We start from the raw sequence: 23,612 nt of genomic DNA on the forward strand, positions 1-23,612 counted from the left end.
AATCAAAAGATGAAAACAGCCATGTTCATTTTATGTCCCATCTGACAACAGCTAGCCTGGCTCTGTCCAAAAGGTAACAAAATCCATATAGCAGCACCTCTAAAGCTCACTAATTAACATGTTGTATCTTGTTAGTTTAATCCATACAAAACTGGAGTGAAAAAACAACAAGTTTGCAGTTTCAAGGATGGCTGTTTCCCAGTCTACAAATTTTATGTTAAGCTAAGCTAACCGGCTGTAGTCTTGCCTTTAAGGCATTGATATTACAGCAGTATCTATCTTCTCATCTAACTCTTGGCAAGAAAACAAATAAACGTATTTCCCAAAATGTCGGATTATTCCTTTAAGCAGCAGAGTAACATATTAGTGGAGACCCATGTTTAACTGGTTCTACAATGAAATGTACATGACAAAAAATAAAATGCAGACCTAAACATGAAATGAAAGACTTAAACTGACAAACTGATAAAACGCACAGACTGCGACTTTAAAAGGGTCTTACAAGTATAAATGGGTTGATTTTATACTGTAGCAAATCTGTTTGTGAATGAAATGAACTGAAAAAGTCATAAATATTTACAGAAGCAGCATCTTCATCAAAGCTGCACATTTATGAGTCATCCAATAAAACACATCAAGTACAGTATAAAACATACGCACTTGCCGCAGTAAATAGTCCATGGTCACAGGATATTTATTTCATAAAAACTTCAAAAGTTCTCATTCAAGTCCAATAGTACAACATAGTAATCAGGTTCTTACACTTAAAATCTCTTTAAGTTAGTAGTAGTGGTGAGGCATGGAGATGTTGTTTCACCACATACAAAAGACAACCATAGCAAAGAGTTAAAATACAACCAAACACAACCAAACAGTACAGAGCCGATGAAAATGTTTTGTCTGGATCTGAGAACAGCGAAGCCAATCAATCAAGAGTGGAGCTCTGACCAGCTGCTGGACAGGCGGCCTCTGGACAGGTGCCGGCAGAGGCCGTCTGCGCAGACGACCTTTTTAAATGCAAGTGAAGGGGAGTGGAGGCCCGGGGGCTGCTGGGAACACAACCTGCTGTCGAAATGCGAGCTCCTCGTCCAGTTGGCTAGCACAGATGTAAATAACAGAGCTGTCACCAGTCTGATCGCTGCGTCAGAGGCAGATGTTCTGCAGCTCCAAATTATCTTCTCAATCACATGTACAAACCAGCCACACAGTCACCAGCAGTCTATTAGTCTCAATATCCTTCTCTTTTTCATCTCAGACTGCACATCTGAGCCTGTACCAAGTGTCCTCTCCAAACTCTTCTACGAACATGTGCCTCTTTAGTTTTTGGGGTAGATTTTCTCATAGAAGAAGTTTTGTGCCAGCAAGTAGAGCTCCCCGTCCTTTTCTCTGACAGCGTGTGCCCTGACAAACTGGAACTGCTCCAGTGCAAACTCATAGAACTCGTTCTCCATCTTCCAGATGGCCGACTGCTGCAGCTTGGCGATCGACTCCTTTGTGGGCGGCTTCTTCTCGCTGGTCTTCCTCAGGTGGGATTTCTTCCCTGTGATGAGAGGAGAGGAGGATTAAAGGGGTCCGGGTACATGAACTCAATGATTCAGCATTTATACACATGTGATCTGTTATGTTTAATGCTAATGTGGGCATTATTGTGCTTTTATTTTGTAGTACTAGTATATTATTTTTTTTGAAGTGGTTATTTCCTTTTTTGTTACTGCATTTCAACAAGTAATTGGCTCTATTTACAGGCAACTTAAACCAAACTCCTCTCCACATGTCACAACTGAACTTGTCCTCACACACAATATGAAGCCTAAACAGTAAATCATTCTAATTATCAGGTTTTCCTGATATTAACTGCAGGATCAAAAACACGTGCCTGTTATTGTTACCTCCCAACAAACAGGATTCAGACATGAAATGCAAAGTCTTCTCTGCTCTAATCTACTTTTATTATTATTATTTTTAAATCACAACTGACATTATATTCAATGTAGGTTGGTGTTTCGGGCTTAAAGCCATATCCATCTATAGAATCTGCATGTGAAATTAAATAAATAAATTCACAAATGTGCTTGCTGTAATCTCGACATCCTTAATGCAATAGTTTGGTATTTTTGGAAATTTGCTTATTCACTTTCTTGCTGAGAGATAGATGAGAAGATCGAGACCACTCAGCCAGGTGCAAATTAGCTTAGCTTAGCATAAAGAAACATTTGTTCAATCCGTACAAAAACCAAAGTGTAAAAACATCAAGTTGTGGTTTAACTTGGGGTTATTTGCAAGACTATTTCTTGGCTGGTCGCAGTATTTTCTCAGAGTCTTGTCATCACTGTGTGGTTACCAGGCAACCAGTGGAGACACCAGGATGTTACTGCACCCGGCCAAGAAATACACACAAAAACACATAACCTCGTCCAAAACGAAATAAACAAGATGTAAAGTGTTAATTGGTGAGCTTTAGAGGTGCTGGTAGGCAGATTTTGTTACTTTTGGACAGAGTCAGGCTAGCAATTTCCCCGTTTCCAGTCTTTATGCTAAGCTAAGCTATCCGGCTGCTGACTGTAGCTTCATATTTAGCATACATACAAAAGAATGGTAGCGATCTTCTCATCTAACTCTCAGCAAGAAAACAAATATATAATATTTCTCAAAATGTCTGAAATGATTATTGTGGAAATATGGCAAATATGATGTGTTCTATTTTTCTCTTTAGGCCTATCTTAAATTTTGCTAAACAAAAGGCAAAGGCATCTCTTAAAGCCCAGAGTGAGATTGCCAGTCAGCAAAAATGTGATAACTAAGACTGCATGACTTCTAAAACAGAGAATCTGTCTTCAAATTCATTAAATAAATACCTGATTAACTTGATACTTTAGATAGTTGAAAAAAAAAAGTTTATCTGCTGCTAAAAATGTTAAAATGCTAAAAACATCATACTTGAGTCATAGTACATCTATATCACTGTCAGATGTAATTCTTGCTCTCCATTATTCTTCCTGGCTAATCTCATTGTAACTAATCTGTAACTACGTCAGTGAGAGGCATGAGCGCATATTTATCACAATTCAATTCTCAGAGGAGCAATTTGAACTGCTAACATGCAACCACAGCACGCAAACACACACACTTTAGCATTGAGCCCTTAAGTTGCCTTTCAGTATATTATAAAATTGGTGAGGGAAACAAAAATATCCAAGAAAACAGCAAATGGTTTTTAACTATGTGGCAGACACGACACCTGTTTTGTACAGCTCGGTGGCTCCTTTGAAGAAGCGTGGCAGTGCGGCCTCCAGCATCATGACAAAGTCCTCCAGCTCTTCTGTTACTCCGACCAGCAAGTATTCATTCACCAGGTTGTATTTCGCCTGCTCCAGAGCCCATTGGCTGCCCACGTTCCTGCACAGATTTCAAGTTCATGTATGTGGTCAGTTTTCTTAGTATTCTGCTAAAATAGTGACAGTTCTGCTGTGAAACGATCGCAACATTTGCAAAGAGCAGAGATGGAGTAGAGGAAGAGAGTGACAGAAGACCGGAAAGGTATAAAGACAGTGACAGGAAAAATGATTAAGTGAGATGTGTGTGAACAGAGTCCAGAGAGGGTTGAGACAACAGGAATACCAGAGGACGGAGGAGAAAAGCAGGAAGGAATGGGGGAAAAAAATTAAGTCAGTGGCAGGTGCCGTCATGGTCAGGAAATTAAATAATAAGGCAGGAAGTAGATTGTTTAATCCTATAAAGTAACTTTTTGGCAAAGCCTTGTTAAACAGAGCATTAGACTGCTGGCAGACACTTCACCTTTTTGTCTTCAGTATTTATTTAATGTTTCCAAGGTGCTTTCCACTACTTTAATATACTGCCAGTGCACCACAGCAAACTAAATCCTAGACACTCAGACCTTCAGTCGGCAACCTGCATCAGGAGGGTAGACGGTTAAAAGATGGAGGGCAGAGTCAAGGAGAGATAAAGGAGGGTAAGAAGGATGAGTGAGGTCAGAGCGAGAGAGAGAGATTGATACAGATCATCATGTAGAGAGACCGGATCAAGGCCGAGAGAGCAAACAGAGACCTTGAGAAGATAAGTGTAGCAGAAGTGATGGAAAAGCACTATGAGGTTTAATGTGGTGCATTATGAAACAAAACTGATACAGCATCCCTCCTGAACTATCTGAAGTGCCTGAGGTCAGGAAAGGATAATGTTGGCGATGTTTTTGTTATTTCCAACAAATCCCATTGAAAAGACAAAAACCAACAACGAGTTAGTCTGTCTCTCAATACGTAACAACTTCACAATCATTCACACTTAAGACATTAACCTTAAAAAACGTCATGGAAATAAAGTTTCACTTTCATAAAAGGCTAAATAATTTCCTAAAACAGCTGGGCACTGTTGTTTTTAGCAAACGTTACTAAAACAAAAGTAAATAGTGCATTTGTTGGGGACTATTTTCAACCGTGCATTAATACACATTTTATGTGCTAGTGAGTATTTAATGCACCAGAATGGTGTATGTAGGATTTACTCAAATAAACTACAGTGTCCATGTTGATTGTATTGAAGGAACATGTCACTACGTGGTTTTAGTGGAGCTGTAAGGCGCAGAGGAATAAGCTACATCAGGCTTTAGCCCCCCACACACACACAATATTTGTTATTCGGATCAGTTCTTGTTGATTTTGGTCTTAAGACTTGTTAACAATAAGAAAAATATAGAATATCACCAGTGTTATGAACAGATAAGCAGAAAAGTGAAAACATAACTAAAGATGAGCTAAATCAAGCTTTCTTCCTATTTCAAATATCAGTACAAGAATACAAGAGAACCTAAAGATTGTAATTCAGACTCAGTGTTGTCTTAACAGGGTACAGCATCAGGTGTTTGAATACTTACCAGCATTCAGAGTAGTGACCACAGAAAAAGGGAATCTGGAGCCAGAGCTTCTCAGGGGCACAGTCTGAGCCGCCGGCTGATACACATTCATCAAACGTCTGAAACACAAACGCAATGCAGGAGCATTTTTAAAGAAAACACTCACTTGTGAAATTAGTTAAAGCATCAAGAATTGAAGTCAAACAATAGTCAGGTGCCCATATGAACACTGAAACAGGTTTTGCTTGCAGTAATCATTCTTCCTGTTCATACTGGCCATTAAGTCTCTAATATAAGAGATGGGGGACAAAATCCAGTCCTCGCTCCATACAACAATGTATTCCAAAGTTTATCTGAAGCTAATATGAGGCTTCAAAAGTCAGAGTTAGTCAAATAAAGTGGATATCTTCCAAAGTTACTTTGGGAGATACCCAAGATCCGCTTGATTTGATTAACTCAGACTGCTGAAGTTTAATTTTAGCTTCAGATAAACTTTTGAATATGTTTATGCACAGAACGAGGACTGTAGATTTCGTCCCCCATCACTTACATTTAAAGTGCATTAAGAAAAACCTGACTATTGTTAACAGACTTGGAAAAACTGTGAACCTATCCTTTAAACAAAAGAATGTATTTATGACATTATTCATGGGTTTTAACCTTCTTGTCTCCTTGTTTCCTGCGTCTCAAGCCGGGCCGGTAGTCATCCCCGAAACGCAAAAAGTAGTAATAGGACACCAGCCTTTCAATGGGGTCCCGGATCACGTTTATGTAGATGGGCTTCCTCTTCACCCCAAACCTGAGAGAAATGACAGTCATTGGGTTGAAGTACTCAACAGGATTTGAAACCAAGATTAATTTTAATGACGGACACAGTTAGCTGATTTAAGAGCACAATAATGTGCTTTTTTTTGTTGAAACATACTGAGGATCAGCAATGTTACTTTCTGCTACATTCACATCATTACAGTACATTGTGTAAGTGAAAAGCTGTAAATGACCACAAGGTGGAGTCACCTGCACAAAGCAGAGTGAAGAAAGTGTAAACAATGTTGCCATTTTAAGACAAATTCATGACAATATATTTACTTGGTGAAGTCCAAGAAGGAGACGTGTCCGTGGTAGAAAGCCGGCTTCATTTCCCTCCACTCAGTCACATTCTTTACAAACCGTACCTGAACCAGATAATGATTACTATTACAATGGATGAAATGCTCTTCTTAATCCACACAGTTTACCAAATAGTGACAATAATGTATGAATATCAAGGAAACTGGCCTCTACATTACAAATGAAAGGGAAAATTCATGTTAAACTTGGTGTGAGCCGTTGCTCTGACCTGGTCCTGTATGGACATGACCGGGTTGTTCTTGGTAGTGTTGATGTGCAGGACGTGGTAGTGGTTCTTCCCGCACAGGTCGTAGGCGATGTTGGTGAAGGAGGTGCTGGCCGTCTTGGGCACGCGGTTGTAGATGATGACCAAGTCGTCCTCGCTCTCGGACAGCGACGAGGCCGACGAGTCCCGTTCTCGCAGGCCGTCCTGCGTGTGCCGCTGCTCGATCTCTCGTACCTCGTGTCTGGCGATGGCTCGTTCTGGAGGGACAACAGGGAGTTAGATACAGGTGAGTTCAGGACATACAGGTAAGGGTTTTGTGTTCTTAGGATAGTGAGCAAAAATGTCCTTCAGCGAGTTGCTCATTATGCAAACTCTAACCACCTCCAGGAGTGCTGCTCTGGAGCTGAACCAGAACTCTGACCTGGAGCTGAATAAGTCAATAGAAAACTTCTCTATAAAAAGTATTACACACTTGTAAATACTGTTTAGCATAGCCAGGCAGCAAGGCAGAAAAATACGAGGAGTTAAACTACTGGGTGTCAATGGTTTTCCAAGCGAAAAACACTACCATCTCCGACTCCCACATCCCAGGATCTTTGTTTATTATGCTGGTCAATGTCTCACACGTCTCATAACTATGCTCAAATAGCACTCAGCTGATGCATATTTTACATCTCTGCTAAAAATTGACTTAAATTTAAACCCACATCCAGTTAACATGAATTACCCCTTAAAAATATTATTCCGTCCTTGTCAGAGGTAATGCCAGTGTGTGAGAGACTAAACTGTAACTTCATTAAAAATGGATTTCCATTTCATTTGAACACAGTCTCTTTTGGAGAGCAGACAGCTAAAACCCCATTCCTGCGTCACACCAAGGATCAAGAATAATGTCAAACAGGAATTTTAGTTAATCATTTTGTGAGCAGCCTATTTCACGCTGCGGTACCACCTCTTCTCTTGTTCGCTAATCAGATTCAACTTTAATATCAGTCTACTACCGTTACTTTCGCTCTAATTATTTAACCACTGAGTGAAGTGTCTGTGTGCTCCAGTTTTAGATCAAATAAATGTACTGTCATATGGCCAAGTATATCTTTGTGTGAAATTATTTATCCGACCTAGTTTCCTCTTCTTCTGAGAAAAGCATCATGTAATGAGGGTGAAAAAGGTGAAAAGCTGAGGGTTAGAGGTTTGTAGTTAGACAATAAGGCTACAGTTACGTGATAGCTAACTGGACGTTTACAGGACATTAATACACTATAAATGAGGAGGGTTTTTTTTGGGGGGAGGGGGTCTCAATCCAAATGCTGCATGAAGCTGCAGAAAAGCCAGACCCCAGTGCCCCAGTGTGAATAGATTCAACACAAAGAAGCCCGGGCCTTTGTTGCCCTCTGGCTTTTCTTTGTCTGAATTTGCCTCAGATTGACTGGTGTTGACAATGCCTCAGAGTGCTCTGAAGGAAGGATGGGGCGAGAAGAAGAAGGGTGTGTGTGTGTGTGTGTGTGTGTGTGTGTGTGTGTGTGTGTGTGTGTGTGTGTGTGTGTGTGTATGTGTGAGGAGGGGAGGCAGCACAACACTGGAGCACCTAATACCCGTGGGAGCACTCAGTGAAGCCAGCGGGCTCCTAAAGCCCTGCCTGGCTTCTGAGACACTGTTACAGCCTGGACTGGCCTGGCCGGCTTCAGAGGCTGGCATCTGGCACCGGAGGCCAATTAAGATGTCATCTGTGATTCCGCCGCCCTCTCCTTCATCTGTGCGAACTCACGTGGGCATACACACAACAACACATAAACACACACAGAAATACTCTCACTGCCCCCTCTCTTACACTCTCCTGAGCAGCTGTTAATGTTCCACTCATCAAAGGTGGATCTGGTTACGGACGGAGCTGCGCCGCTTCCGCACACTCGCAACTGGTGCCACTGGGCCGATGGGGTGGAGACGTGCCAGGTGGTTGTAATGGCTGAAGGCTGTCAGCATGCACAACAACTGTAATGGAGCTATTCATTCACGCGTCCATCCAAAGCATGCATTAGCCAACAATAACAGCAGTAACACTTGCTATGTTGGAACTTTATTGCTTGGGCTCAAATGTCCTTTTAGGATTATTTTTATGTGGTGTACAGCGAAGGGAGACAGAGAGAGGCTGTGACATTAGAAAGATAGAGTCGGAGTGCAACCCGTGACGATGCAAGTCATAAATATTAGGTGCTTTTAGTCTGATTCGTAGTACCGGCTGTCTGAAGAACTTAAAGTCTGCTTCACGGTCTGAAAGGGCCTGAAAACATATTTTCTCAATCAGCTTCTTACTGTGAGCGATGGGATCTTACAGAAACACAAGATTTCTGCCAAAGTTAGAAAAGTTGTGTTTATGCCACATGTAAGTAGACGTTTATCTGCGCTGTTCTCACAAGTTTCAGCAGGAAAAAGGTGATGTCACATAACTCCGTGCACCAATCAGGATTGAGCAATATTTGAATCTAAATCTAATGACAGTTGTGGGGTTGCTTATGTTGCTAGACCACTGCCAATCAAATCTGATCAAACCGCTCCCACATAGTCCTGATGAGGCAGATTAGTTGAGTTTGTGAGTGTTAATAGTGTTAAAGAGGTCTTCTTCTTTACTTCCAAGCTGCTCTAAAATCGGGCGCCCTGGTAGCCCTGGTAGAGCGCGTACCTCGTATCAAAGCTGTGGCAGTGGCCCGGGTTCGGGTCTGGCCCGGGCCCTTTGCTGGAAGTCATCCCCTCTCTTTCCACTGCCTGTCCTGTCACTCTCTACTGTCACCGTCAATTAAGGCCAAAAAAAAAATTAAAAAGCTGCTCTAAATCATAATTTTTATAGTATCAATCAGTCAAATGACTATAGTGTAGAAAATAATCACCCTACACTGCAGTTCCCTGCAGCTTTTTAGTGTCTTTTAGCTTTAATGTTTTCATTCACTCTTATAGGTTTAATCAGTGTTGTTTCCAGCAGCGGCAGCAGCACACACCTATTTTTAGCAAAAAAAAAAAAGCTGAGATAAACCCACCGTACTCCACCTACCCAGCACTAAACAGCAGACAGACAAAGTTAGCTGGTGAACATAGTGGAGCATTTAGCAGCTACAGAGCCAGGTATTTTTCTCAGGAGTTGGTGGAGACCAAAACCTATGAGCTATAAGAGAGTGAATAATGGACTGACATTTGCCAGGTGGCCAGAAACACAGCTTTAACAGTTTTCACTGGGACTACTTTCCGCTGAAGAAATGCTCAGTGAAAACCGCTGACAGCGAGGTCTGTGGATTATCCAGAGTAACGGGGACATTGTTTCTGACAGAAATGTATTGTTTTAATGCTGTGAGCACCACAAATTAAATCCCATATACCTCTTTTGTGCTAGCAGAAGACTCAGAGCAAGATTCCCATAAACAAGATGGACAAATAATACAAAAGCTATCTACATGGCTGGATACCATTAGAGGTAATTATACCTATAAAATATGTTCTAACTGAGTGACTTGACACTTGAAACTCTGTTGCTACAGACTTGGGCGATGTTGTTGTCCATATTTTGAACTGCTGACATCTTCAGGGCCAAAACAGGAGAACATGCATCATCATGTAAGCTTTCTTTTAGCTTTGCTATAGCACAAACACACAAATTTAAGCTTTTGTGTAGCAAAAGCTTGCAAGGAAGGCTGCCAGTCTCTGTTTTTTCCAGAGGAGGTGGGGGGAGAGTGAGAAAAGACCGGGGGCTGCTGTGTCCCTAACTACCACGTCCTGAACTATGCAAAGGGGCCCTGAAACCACTTGTTAAAAGACATGGTGTTTTGTGGCAAATTTCCAACAACCAACAAGGAGGCGAAGCGGGCACGGAGAGGACGTCTTAGGCTTTGTAGTAGACGCCCTATTCATTGCAAGACTGAATACACTTGGCACAAACCTCCATATCAGAGGGCGCCACATACACACAAACTGAAGCTTAGCGCTCCCTTCTGAGGTCATTTAATTAGAGAACAAAACCTGAATTACTATGGCCACACAGCAGGCCTTCTTTCATTCCACATTTCCGTCCGTTTTCTCCCCTCAAGCCGTCTCCGTGCATTAAAAGCTAATTATGAACCGTGAAGCCAACACGGGTCTTAAACATTGTGACAACTACAAGCCTATTACTCTGAGTTTCATTCAAAGTGAGAGACAGGAGGAAGACAGAGTGCTGGTAGTTGAACATATTTACTGAAGCAATTTCGCGGCTGATTAGACGCAAGCATTTGAAATCATCATTCATATTCGCTGCCAGATCTGCAAAATGTGACAGGCCGTCATGTATTATTGCTATCCCGTCGGATCTGATGGGATAATAAAAGTGGGGGACTCAAGATGATCCTTTCTCCAAGCAGCTCATAAATCCATCATCGCTCCGATCCACCAGTCGGAGCTCTCTCCCTCTGTCTGCTTCCCCTGAGAGGGTTAGCCCCTCAAACCGAAGCCTCGGGCTGGGTGGGTAATAGAGATTGGCTATCAGCGGCAGACTGAGGTGTACGGCTTGTATGGTTCTGCTTGGATGCCGCTGGATTGCAAAATCAATGAAGGATGACAGGGAGGTGATCTAGGTTGCTGCTGTATAAAAATCGAGTTAGTCTGCTGCTCCTGGTGCTGTTTCTTCCTCGTCCCTCTGTATAGACTTGGATGCACGCTGCTGTTTCGCAGTGCCAGGTTTAGGGGGGGACAGTTATGTCACCACTGCAGCACTCAAAAACATTTGAATAAACTGTGCACTTCCAAATTTCTAATTATTCTAATTCACTCTTTGGATCTGTTTAGCAGAGAGTGGATTATCAGAGGAAACAAGAATAAAGTCAGGCTGACGGGGAGAATCAGGCCTGACTTAACAGTGCAGAACCTGCATTACCATTATGACCAAGTACCATACCAAGTTATGACAAGGAATATGAAACATGCTGTGAGAGAATCCTGTTGTGCAGCTTTTCAACGCTGCTGGCAGCCGCAGAGAACTGAAAAAAGGAGACGGATAAACGAGAGCGCTTTCATTAAGTGATTGTGAAGGTGTTTGGTACATTCAAAACGCTTTCAGAGCCTTCAAACAAGCTCAGTATGACAGCAGGAACAGAGACATACACAACCATGCACACGCAAACATAAAACTTCCTTTAAACTTTTAACGAGACACCAATACTTTTATGCTTCATGCAGTGTTGCACATATTTTCACATTAACACTTGTTTTAGAGAAAGATAAGATGGAAACACATTTGAGCTGGTGCAATTGTTTAGGTGGGTTTTTTGCTGATGCTTTTCCCCCACTAACTTTGACACACAAGTGCGACATTGACGCTCAATGAAGGGTCTCATTCACTGGTCTGTCCTCCACAGTACAGCTGGGGGAGGGAGGAGAGGTGGGGGGCGAGTGAGAGAAGAAGAGGCAAGGGAGAAAAGGACAAAAGGACCGGGCTAGATGGAGACTGACAAAAATTTGGTCAGACAGTCTGATCACGGTTTATAACAGCCAGGGCAGGGTCACATTAAGCTGTGAGGGGGCTCGCGGTAAAAGTTTGGGCTCCTACCGACCGCCCCACCTCTGGACCTCTGTGCATTGTGTATGTATCCTGTCGCCTCCAAGCTGTAAAGACGTGTTTACAGCTTGTTCAGTTGTTCAAGGGGCCAAATAATTAATTAATACTGCTTTAAATGAGTGTTTACTCATGTGAGCAGAATATAAACTAAAATAATACAGTTCATCAAACTAGGTTTTAAAATTACACTAAATCAAATTACTGATTCCAAGTCATACGCAGTGAACCTGGTACACTGGCGGTCCCTGTGGCACTGGGGCAGCTTTGCCTTGCTTTGACTAGTTGGTAATCCAGCCTTGAGAGTCACTGCATGAATGAATGCAGTAATGCACAGTAACAGGCAAAAAATGTCTTGTCTACAGGAAGATCTGGGGAGTTTCCATTAATGCTGTCCTCTAGATTTATCAGAAAATCTGATTGTTCAGTACCGTTTCTAGCATTCCCAATGTGTCAAAGTCAGATTGCAATATAAGCAACAGAAAGGCTCCACTATTAAAATTCAAATCAACAGATGCACCCTGTGAGGTGAAACAGTGAAAATAAAATGTCTGGCTATATCGCAGATTCTTGTAAATAAGAAAATAAGTAGTTTCACAGCGGCATGATATTTCCTGTCCTGGACTTGGCACTGCTGCTTTGCGAGGCTCCATAAATATAAGCCGAAGAGTTTTTCATTGTTATGATTTTCACGGTAGTTCTGCTTTTACTAGAAGGTGCAGGGGGAGAGCAGGAAAGGTGAGGAAAATGCGAGGGTGGGTGGGTGGCAGCGTGTTGTTAAGGTCATGAGTCGGATTTCCATCCACAACACCAGGTGCATGAGCGGGGCACTCCATCCTCCGGATGCTGCTGCTGGACCCTCAAGTTTAATTCAGCACAAACAATCCATGTAATGGTCTTGTATCCTGAAAAGCTTGGAAATGACTTTTTTTCCCCCTCCCCGGTGGCGGTGAAATAGCATGTTGAAAACAAGCGTGTTTTTGTCAGAGAATGCCGATAGGGCATTCCTCAGATATGGAGAAGAGACAAAACTTGCCCTTGTCAGCGCTGACAGACAACACTGTGCAGACAGTTTAAAGTGGTTAAGTGGTTTGGGGTATGGGTCTTGAGACCATAATAACTCCATTGAGTGTCATTGAGGAGGAAGATGTTAACACTAGAAACTTGAGAAATTACCTTCTTTTGGAGAACAGACTCAAACAGTGTAGGCCGCAGCAGAAGATGGGGTGTTTTTTGCTCTGTGATGTTCATGAACTACATATGAAAAACAAGCTGTTCGACTAAACTCGAGGGTATACTAAATAAGCTCCAGCCACATGTGGCCCATTTGTAATTTCTGGTCTAAATGCAAGCCATGTCTCTACACTAATGATAACAATCCGGGATAGATGGAGATGATTATCATCATGGTTCAACCTGCCACTTTCTCCCCTAATATGTCTTTTGTGCAATCGAAGCCCGTAGTGCTGTCTGACAGGTGAGCCAATAATGTCTGGGAAAACAGAAAGAGTAAAGAGGGCCACGTGCTGTCTGCTTCATCAGAAACAGCCAGTCAGATGAGATTATGGAGCAATTTACACAGATGGCAGATCCCATCATTCCCCTGCTTGTTAAGTAAAGGCGTGTTTGACAGGTTGTGGAGGGGAGGGAGGGCGGGGGCATTGATTGGAACAGATCTCATCTTGGCACAGATTGTCAATGACTAAGCACTGGGAATTAGCCAACATTTTCAGAGGCATTTGCGTTTCAAAGGAAGAAGAAAATGTCTGGGTAAGTCCTGTCAAGAGAAGAGCTATTAAATGTGTTTGTTAGAGAAAAAGAAACCACAGCAGGAATGTCTCTGTCGCTGCTAAATGTTTCAGCCAGAGCCTCACAAAACAACTGCAGTCAAATCTGTGAGAGTGGACAGTGGGAGAAACTTGAAATGCACAAATTACAATAGCTGAATGCACATAGATTCGCACTGAAATATAACTCCGTTTTCCTCAGAGCCCTCATATCCTAATATAACAACAAACAATGTTTGCATAACAGCGCAGATCTGGTTGCAAGCTACAGCCTAGATATCTGATGCTCCCTTTGCCTGTCTGTCTCTCGGCCCTGTAACAGATAATTAATAATGCAAGTATAGGAGTCCAGGGAAAACTCCACACTCTATTAAACAGAGCAGACGACAGCTATTCATAGGTTTAATGATGAGTGAGAAGGATAGGTGAACACCGCAGAGAACCTGTCCCACACAGAAATGTGCAACAGAGTGAGAGCGGCGTTAAACAGAACATCTCTGCAACGACACCAGTTCAACTTGTTAGCACTTCATCTCAGCAGGCGTATCTGTGTGCCTTTCATCTCTTAGTGCTTTGCTTCTCGTCTTTCATCTAATTATATTTAGCATCTGCAGGCCATCTATCCAGTGAGGATGTTGTGCTGTGTTCACCATCAGAGGATTACTGTGACAGGATGAACGGGCCCCACTTTTACTCTCTAGATACTGACTCTGATACCTGAATTTACTCACTAAAATCTCTCACTGTCCATCCACCACAATCCAGATGAGAGAAGCTTTAAATTGATTTAAAAAAAAAAAAAAAAAAAGTTTGATAGGATGTATTCAGATACATCACACTCACAGCAATATTAAAGGGGAACCAATTTTACACGTCAAAGTGTGTTTACAGGTGTTGGCGAATATTACTGTATATGTGAAAAAAGTAGTAAAAAGCCTTTTGTGGCTCTAGAGGGAGCTGCGTGAAATTTGATAAATGTCCTCAGGTGTTGGTTGGGGCTGAAGAAAGTTTGAAAATGAAAAAATTCTGGGGGTGTGGACTTAGAGAGAAGTGAGCTTACCAGACCGCTTACCATCTGTGCTTGAGGCTAGCAGCTTGTAGCTACATTAGCTGCTACTAGCATAACACACCCGAATCTCCGACCGAACTGTTGGCAGTCGAGTTGCATTGTGGGTATTGTAGGCACCAGGTTTTGACAGGTTTGAAGGTCACATGTGATTGGTGGAGCCTTTTCTTTCCTGAGGAAATAATATATTTTTAGTGACTATATTAAACTATATTACAGTATTGCATGCTCTTTTTAAAAAAAATGTATTTATATTTAGGCCACATTCCAAGACCAGTTTAATTGTGTGTTATTTGCTAGATTAATATAAATGGATGTAAATATATAGCACGCAATCACTGTAAATTGAATAAACAAGCAATGAGACATTACCATGGGTCTGTTGAAAATTATGGTAAGCATTTTCACTGTTTTCTGACATTTAATGGGCTAAAGATGGATGGACTAATATGAAAAGTAATTGTCGGACTAATCAATGATGAAAATAATTGTTAGTTGCAACCCTAATAAGTAAAGACATAAATATAGCAACATTATTTTGATGCTTGAGGAAATTTTAACTGTGTTGTTCTAGAAGGTATAAAACTGCATTTACATTATTATTATTTTTTTTTTAAACAACAGTGACAAAGAGACAGTATTTATTGTGCAATAAATCACGTCTGGCCGATACCCAATCTGTTTAATAAGGTCAGAATGAGTGGCAATACTAATCCAATGTAGTGGAGTAGCGTGTCATTAATATTAGTCAGAGGAAGAGCAGGATAGATACAGACACTAATCTAATAAAAAAAAACGCTTAATCAATCAACATTGTGTGTGGCAGTACTGACTGAGCAGATGCAACGTGTTTAAGAAACATGAACACCACAGAGAAAGAGATGCAGACGCACATAAATCTACTGATCCTCACTCAGCAGGGGACAGTCTGAGTGTGGGAGCTGAATATTCAGCAATGCAGATACTTCATTAATAAGGTGTCACACACACACACAGCTGTTTGCCGTGTACTGATTTGTATTCTGTGTTATGAACTTAAAGTTGAATTTCAGGCAATTGCTGTGCTGCTCACACCATTCGGCACACTGAGGAGAGGGAAAGAGACAACAGAAAGAGAGAAAAGGAGGCACAGACGAGGAAAGAGGTGGAGAAGTCTAACAAGGAGAGGAGTGGAAACTGTGTAGTAGCACCATCTTAACAGGTTGTCCCTGAGGACGCTTGGTGTTAGACATATTACAGGAAAACAAGATAAAGGCAGCTTTAAGCCAACTTTACAGCTAAGAGGAGCAAAGTTAAACCAGGGGCTGAGGAAGAAGAAGGGCAGCGCTGCTCACCACCTTCCTTCCTCCTTTATCCCTCCGTGCTCTGATGAAATTGGTTGTAAAAATGCTGCAGGCGTGCTTTCTTCATTCCTTTTTTTTGTAGGATTATGATTTTCACACGCCGGGGCTTTAAATATTCCTGTGTCGCAATGAAAATTAAATCATCTCTTTCATTTCAACCCCCCTCCTCCCTCCTCATCCTGCCTCCACACTTCCTCCTCCTTTGATAGCACCTTATTTCCGAAGCCGGCAGCGGATATTCTCCTTTCAGGCTCTCATCCAATGGGGTTAGTAAAACAGAAGAGAGATTTGAATATCACAAAGGAGACTCGGTACGCAAATAAAGAAGTTGTTTACTACTATTGATCCAGAAGGGGCTGGACGAGAGTACTGTCATTATAAGTTATTATTGTGTCAGAGGTTTATTAGCCACTCGCCATTTCCCCTGTCAGAGTAGGAGCTGCACGGTGTCGGAGAGAAAAAGAAACCCTGCTAACTCTGCAGAGAAGAGGAGAGGAAACGGATACCTGCTGTCACCTGTTTACAACCACAGGCTCCATCATGTGTCAAAAACCCACAGGCTTTAACTAGGAATGGCAAGGTGTGAGACCCAGAGAGTCTAAATTTGATCTTGTAGCTTTTATCATCATTAAAATAGAGTGCGGAGAGTGAAAAACAGATAAGGAAAATCACATCAGCATAGCACTCAGGATCAATGTTCACTCTGAGCGTCTCTGCAAGACCGTTTGCTGACCACTTCAACTAACTAAATAACATCTCATCAGCCATCAGTCAGAACACCACACAAGTTCAGTGAATAGAATCTGGCCTGCAGGGTTTTGGTGCCACGTGATATTTGAAGCCTATTTCTTTGAGTTGAGTGAACTGATACCTCTGCCCAACAGTGACAGGAAGAAATGAAGACAGAGGGGAGACAGCGAGGAGGAGAAAGTGTGAAGAGGTGGGGAGGGAATATTGGGAAGAGGCCAGCTGTGTCGAGTGATGGGTGGTATTGGAGCGGGGTGTTCTTCTAGAACGGCCTCCAATTACATCCAGGGTGTGAAACTGTCCATAACACCCCGATTAGCCTGTCTGTCATCCTGCTACAGCAGCAAATGCCGCGCCACTTTGCAGGAACACATTCCCTGTCAGACAAAGTGCGCACCAGGGGCCATAAATCCTCGGCCCTAATCAAAGCCTCCTTCTAACAATACAGCAAAAGCCCAGTATGACCATTAGCGCTCTTCCTCCCCAACTCCCACAACAAATCTATCCCAGACACCTACGCCCATCTCCACTGTGGACTCCCCTCCATTAGCAGCTCAAATGGCATGTTTCAGAGAGTGACTGAGTAGGCAGGTCCAGGCGATAGACGCTACCGGCTGCTTAGGGTAGCAGATGCCAGCGTGTAGAGTGAAAGCAAATGACTCATGCACCCTTCATACCCCTCAGGGAAGCTAAAATGTGGGGTGTCAGGGAGAGTTCAGAGGGAATCTGAGTGTCGTGTCCACAGGAAGGATAAGGAAACAACGAGAGGAAGAAATGCTGGAGGAGATTACACATTAAGGAGGTTGAGGTTTGCGCCTGGAGTTGTCGACAAAAGACAATGGGCTCAGTCGAGTTGAGTGCTACCAATGTGTCACCAGTTGGCTTCAAGCCACCGTTTGGTGTTGCTGCCCTTTGAGTGAGTCACAGAAAACAGTTGACACATACTTGACAAATGAGTAGGAGCGAAAGGAACCAGGTACTTGGATCTTCAATAAAGTCAAATTTCAAACACGACTGCAGCTCAAGGTCTTGAGAGGGTGAATGATGTGCAGCAGCGGTCTGAACAGCAGCGGAGCAGCTCAAAGGTATAAAGTCATCGCATGAGGACAACCTAGCAATGCCTGATCAGTGTCCTTTCAAGAGCAAACTCCTGACCAGATCCCCAGATCCCTCGGCGGTGGAGTGCGAGGGTGGGCTCGAGGCTGCCAGCGCCTGGCATGACAATCAAAGTCAAATTCAAACCCAAGGCAGCGACGGGCTGTGGTGACAAATGAATGCTTAAAAGTCTTGCGTCAGCTCTGCAAACACTTTGACAATGAGTGCATGCATCTCGGTCCTTCTTCTGCATTCAAAAGCATCTCTCTTCTCTCAGAGCTTACCACAGAGCCGCTTGTGTCTGGAACTAAATATCACCACGCAACAGATGGTAATTGAATTCCTTTAATCAGGCTGAATAACGGCCAGCAGATAAAAGGCGATGATGCTGAGAGGAAAAAAAAGTCACTGAATATCTGTCCTGCTAGCTCACATGGCCTGCAGGGCACAGGGGTGAATAGGTCATTTGCTCCAGTTACAAGGGCCACGAAGTCACAGTTTTATAAGCAACGTTTCTATTTATGCAGCTCTCAATATATCATAGATGCCCTCTAGAATTAACCTCCCACCTATGGCTACAAGTTCTGTTACTGATTTCTTAAGCATAAAAAAAAAAGGTAGAAAAGCTGCTCAAAAGACGAGATTCCTGGAATGAAAACTAAGGTTTTTCTGTTTATGAATACTCTCCCTCAGGAAATAAGTTCAGCATGGCTTGAATCTATAAAAGCAGGTAGCAAGGACAGATGTTACACAAATAACGATGCACTCAACTGTGTAATGAACATGCTTTCAGCCAGAAAATAGAAGAATCATAAAAAATATGTTGTTTTAGAACCACTACTGAAAGTGATTGCCACTGGTATCAATCTATCAAAAATATTTCCCACAATACACCACACTGGTGTTTTGTATTATCCTCTTTTCTGAGTTTATTCTGAAGGGACGTGATGTCTCATCCGACAATCTTGAGTTTGACTTCATCACTGAGCTTTGCACTTAAAAAAATAAAAAACATAAAAGCAGTGCCAAATGATTCCGCACACACAAAAAGATTAAAAATAGGAAATCATTGTTATTTGAATAAATTTCAAAAGAAAAGTCATGCAGATGTCCCCATGACTCCCTGCATTAAGATATTCATCTTTTTGGCAAGTACAAATTATTCAGGCCCCACTTTACATACTTTTACTTTGACATGACAATTCTTTCCAGAAAATCCTTCTGGTTATGACGTTTTAGGTGTAGACTTGGGAAAAGTAATCTGGGTTGACTTCACTTTTACCCAACTGATCAAATTTTCTCGACTGGTGGAAAAGATCAAATTTAGCCATTCGTTTCCCGTCTGACGTCAATGAAACATTGCGCAGGAATGCCAGTCTCAGACTTCAGAATAATAGCGTGAAATTCTTCAAGGTGAGCGTCTGAAATTGCCTGAACTGAGAAGGCATTAATGGCAACCCTGCCAGGGAAAATGGCCTTGAATCCCTGTTCGTGGCTCTTTATTAAGGAGACTTTATTTCCATTCCTCCATTTATCCTTCCCTGCACAGTCAGCCTGCGTTACTGTTGACCCAGCCGGCAGCAGTGCCGGTGAGCAGCCAGAGAGAAATACTGTCAGAATAATGAATTAGGCCCACAGCAGGACACACAGCTGCATCGCGGCGTAATTGTAATGCTGGAGACTTCTCAGCGAATCCTTGGGACGACGATTAGCTTGGAAGCAAATCACAGCTTGTCTGCCATGCGTGAGGTGTCTAACGGGGGAAATGATTCCAACGTGTGTCAGCCAATAGGATCCCACGCTGTGAGGAGAGGGCTCCGGCCATTCCAACCCACATGAAGCTAATAGTGAACACGTGAAAACATGATGCAGGAAGGTGACACATAGAGCTTCTTTTTTTCTCCGTATTTATCACGCATGAGTCATTCATGGAGATCGGACTTGGGTTTGGACACCACCTGTCCGTGTTACGGTTGTTACGCTGGTTTTTAATAGTTGCACAGATGGACCTGCAGCAGGCGTACCTGGTAATGTGACCGGCCCTGTGGCTGTCTGTCAGCATCGTGCCTGTGAAAGCCTCAGTCACAACTATTTGGCTATGCAGCACATAATTCAGAGCCCCAGTACACAGACGTCTGCTCAGTCCAGTCATCCATCAGGGCGCTTTTTGCCAACTCAACAGATTCTCATGGTGGTGGTGGTGGGCAGTTGGGGGAAAAGGCCTCTCAGGTTCTGTTTCAGCATTGGGAAAGTGTGTGTGTGTATTTGTGTGTGCAGCCCAGGAGAGTTTGGCTTTTCACTGGGTGTAAAGTATAGTCCTTTATAACAGCAGTAAACCATGTCACAGGCCAATATAGCCGTCTACACACCCCCAGGACTCCTGATTGTTCCAATATGTGGAAACTCAGCTGGGAGACTTTATTCAATTAAGATGTTACTATTTTATTCACAATCTGGCCTGGAAACTTCCAGTCCATCTATTACTCGCCTACCTGTAAGCCGCAGCATTCGTTTTAAACTTCTTATGGATTACTTTCATAACCAATTCATTTGCTGTTGGTCTACAAAATGTCAGAAAAATGATTTCCCAACAATATCCCAAATGAAAAAGTTGACATATTCAAATTCCTTGTTTGGTCTGACCGACAGTCCAAAACCCAAAGATATTCAGTTAACTAACATGGAAAACAAAGACAAGCCGCAAATATTCACATTTGAGAAGCTCGAAGCAAGTGAACTGTCGTAATTTCTGCTTGAAAAATGACTTGATTATCAAAATTGTTGCAGATTAGTTTTCTGCCAACTGACTAATTGATTAAATCGACTAATCGTTTCAGCTCTACTCCCAGTAAAAGTGGCGTGACATTAACCATCTAAGGCTGGTAACTAACTAACTGGTACTTAAACGGTGTTAATTAATCAATCAACAAAAATAATCACCAACAAACCTGATTACGACCTCGATTACTCAGTTCAAGTCATTTATCAAGCAAAAATGTCTAGGGCTGAAACGATTAGTTGATTAATCGATTAGTCGATTGACAGAAAATTAATCTACAATTTTGCTCATCAACATTGTCATGTATGGCTGTTTTATAACACTGTTTAAATAAGGCACCTAATAATTATTTTCATTAGACATCAATCTGCTGATTATGTTCTCGATTCATCGATTAATCGTTTGCTCTTCAAAAAAAATCAGAAAATAGTTAAAATTTCGTCATCAAAATTTCGGTGATATCAACAGTTTACTATTATTCAAGACGAGGAAAAGCTAATTCTCTCTTTTGAGAAGCTGGAATCATCAAATAGGCTTTGACTACCTTTAAAGCCCCTACGCAGTCATGATTCACACACACACACACACACACACACACACACACAGTTTGGTGACCTCATATTTCCCAGCATTGATACACCCAACTTCACCCTGAGCAGACACCTGTGTGGGTGTGCAGGGCCTATAAATTATGCAGTAGTTACAATGTAATAAGCCCTTTTCACAGCAGACATTTTCCCTTGTCATAGCAGGAAAAGCACAGGTGTTACTAATAACATTAACGATTTCTCTGTTCCATTAAGTGTCCCTGTAAGCCATTTGAATGAACCAGCATGCACAACACCAGGAACTGCCTCACCTACACAGAATTCACTGCAGCCATTGTTAATGTTACTAATTACTCCTGTGTGTTTCCTGCTATAATATGTCAAAATGTCTGCCGTGAAAAAGGTCTGCTGGCTGGCTCTCTTCTGTGCCAGGCTCCCACTCTCATCAAATGATGCAAAAAGGTGGTGTGTGTGTGTGTGTGTGTGTGTGTGTGTGTGTGAACCCCTGAGGTACGCTGGCTGCACCCTCAGATTGTCTGCACCGCTTGTTCTTCCTTAAAAAATAAAACATGCCCACTGTGGAGGCACCAGAGAGATAATCCTGCAGTGTCCCAGATCTTTATTGGGACGGAGCCCCTGATGGGAGCTCGCAATGAGATTTCAACGCAACGCCGGCCACGTTTCAATCAGAGTAAAGAGTTTGGTAAAGGGGCAGGAGAGGATGTGCAGCAGGGTGGTGTCCCCATGCATGAAGAATATTACTAAAACTTACTTTGAGCACAAAGATGTTTCCTGTTAGTTCTTTTGCACCGCAATATCCTGTACATTCATCACCGACCATCCCACCTTTCAGTCTGACTCCAGAACCAACAGTCTGCAGCTCCAATATTACATGTCCTACATTTCCAAATGTATGCTGTTGGTTTCTCATCTGAGTTGCGAGTAAGAAAAAATTCATTACTCTGTAACTATTCTGATAATCAGTCAATCCATTAAGTTATTTTTCAAGCAGAAATACGAAACATCCTCCAGTTCCAGCTATTCAAATGTGAGGATTTGCTGCTTTTCTCAGTTATTATCATTGTAAGCTGAATATCTTCGGGGTTTGGACTGCTGGTTGTACAAAACAAACAAAGCCCAAGACGTCCCCTTGGGCTTTAGGAAACTATGATGGGAAATTTCCAATGCTTTCTGTCTTTGCATAGACCAAAATGTTAATCACTTAATCCAGAAAACAATTGTCAATAATTAAACCCTGAAGAATGCAAACACACACCCACTCACTCTGTCACAGGGTAACGGGCTGAGGACAGCAACACCTCCTCAATCTCACACTGCATTGCACAGATTAGGATGACAGGTTGACATTATCTGTAATTTTCTAAAAAAAAATTACTTGGAATAGTTCAACATTTTGGTCTCAGTCATGCAAAGTTCATTAGGACAGATCCTTACACATTTCATGACTGCGTGCCATTGTCTGGACCATATGATGAAGCATGTGTGGCGGATGAAGTGCAGCTCTCTCAGCACGCTGCCTCTTATTGACCCAAATGCACAACAATGGTGATGCACAGATTTATATTGACCCAAGAGAGAGACCTCACACACAGCCTGCGGTGTTCCTGGAGTGCTGTGACGGGGATGGGATCGGGCTGCAGCCCCGTAAACTTACCGAGCTTTCCCCGGGACTCCTCCAGCTTCTGGATCTGGTTCTCCAGGAAGAACATGGCCACTGCGAACGCCAGCAGCGCCAGAAGCTGCAACTTGGGCGGCATCATGACTCTGAGCAGCCCCATCAAATCATCCAGAGAGGGATTTGGTCAGTCCATGCTCAGAGGAGGAGACACTGAAAACACACACACACACACACACACACACACACACACACACACACACACACACACACACACACACACAGCGACGACGGTGATTAAAAAGCGGCTGAGTATCTGTGCATGGCCCTCTGTCCCTCTGTGTGTGTGGATATTTCCAAGTGTTCAAATCCTGTGGTTACCTCAAATGCGATGTGTTCATGCTCGGCTTGGTTATTTCATCAAGTCAATTCCCAATAGCAGAGTGTCGTAAAGCCCTAGAGATTTCTCCAGAGCGCGGATTTGTCCCTCCGGGGTGTAGGAGCGGTGGTACCAGCCGCTGTCGCCTGCGTCCCCCATGTAGCGCTGTCCTGTCCCGTCCAGTGTGTTCACCACCGCACCACGGACAGACTATTACTACCACCTAGGCCATTGGATGTATCAACAGTCCACCAAGCAGATGAGGCTTTCTATTCGTCGAGAATCACTGTCTGTTCAAACCGGATTGGACAATTTTCCCAAACTGACCTGAACTCGGACAGCAGATGTCGCAGTTCTTTTTGAACCATCATAACGGTGAACGCGAGGAAGAAATTATGAGTCTTGGAATATGCCAATACTCAAGAAACATAAAATAAAATAAAATAAAATTCTTCAT

At 42.7% G+C, this 23,612-nt stretch overlaps 1 protein-coding gene across 1 annotated transcript; it reads right to left on the reverse strand.

The window, feature by feature from the left end:
• Positions 1 to 673: 673 nt before the first annotated feature.
• Positions 674 to 23,465, reverse strand: hs2st1a (heparan sulfate 2-O-sulfotransferase 1a). Its single transcript, XM_044220352.1, has 8 exons — positions 23,158 to 23,465; positions 22,816 to 22,989; positions 6,207 to 6,460; positions 5,957 to 6,042; positions 5,528 to 5,666; positions 4,889 to 4,986; positions 3,239 to 3,396; positions 674 to 1,540 (listed from the first exon to the last, which is right to left on the reverse strand). Exons 2-8 carry the CDS (start codon positions 22,937 to 22,939, stop codon positions 1,317 to 1,319), a joined length of 1,083 nt encoding a protein of 360 aa, XP_044076287.1. The 5' UTR covers positions 22,940 to 22,989; positions 23,158 to 23,465; the 3' UTR covers positions 674 to 1,316.
• Between the last annotated feature and the right edge of the window lie 147 nt (positions 23,466 to 23,612).

This window comes from Siniperca chuatsi, linkage group LG13 (genome assembly GCF_020085105.1).
Source record: "Siniperca chuatsi isolate FFG_IHB_CAS linkage group LG13, ASM2008510v1, whole genome shotgun sequence".
NCBI lineage: Eukaryota > Metazoa > Chordata > Actinopteri > Centrarchiformes > Sinipercidae > Siniperca > Siniperca chuatsi.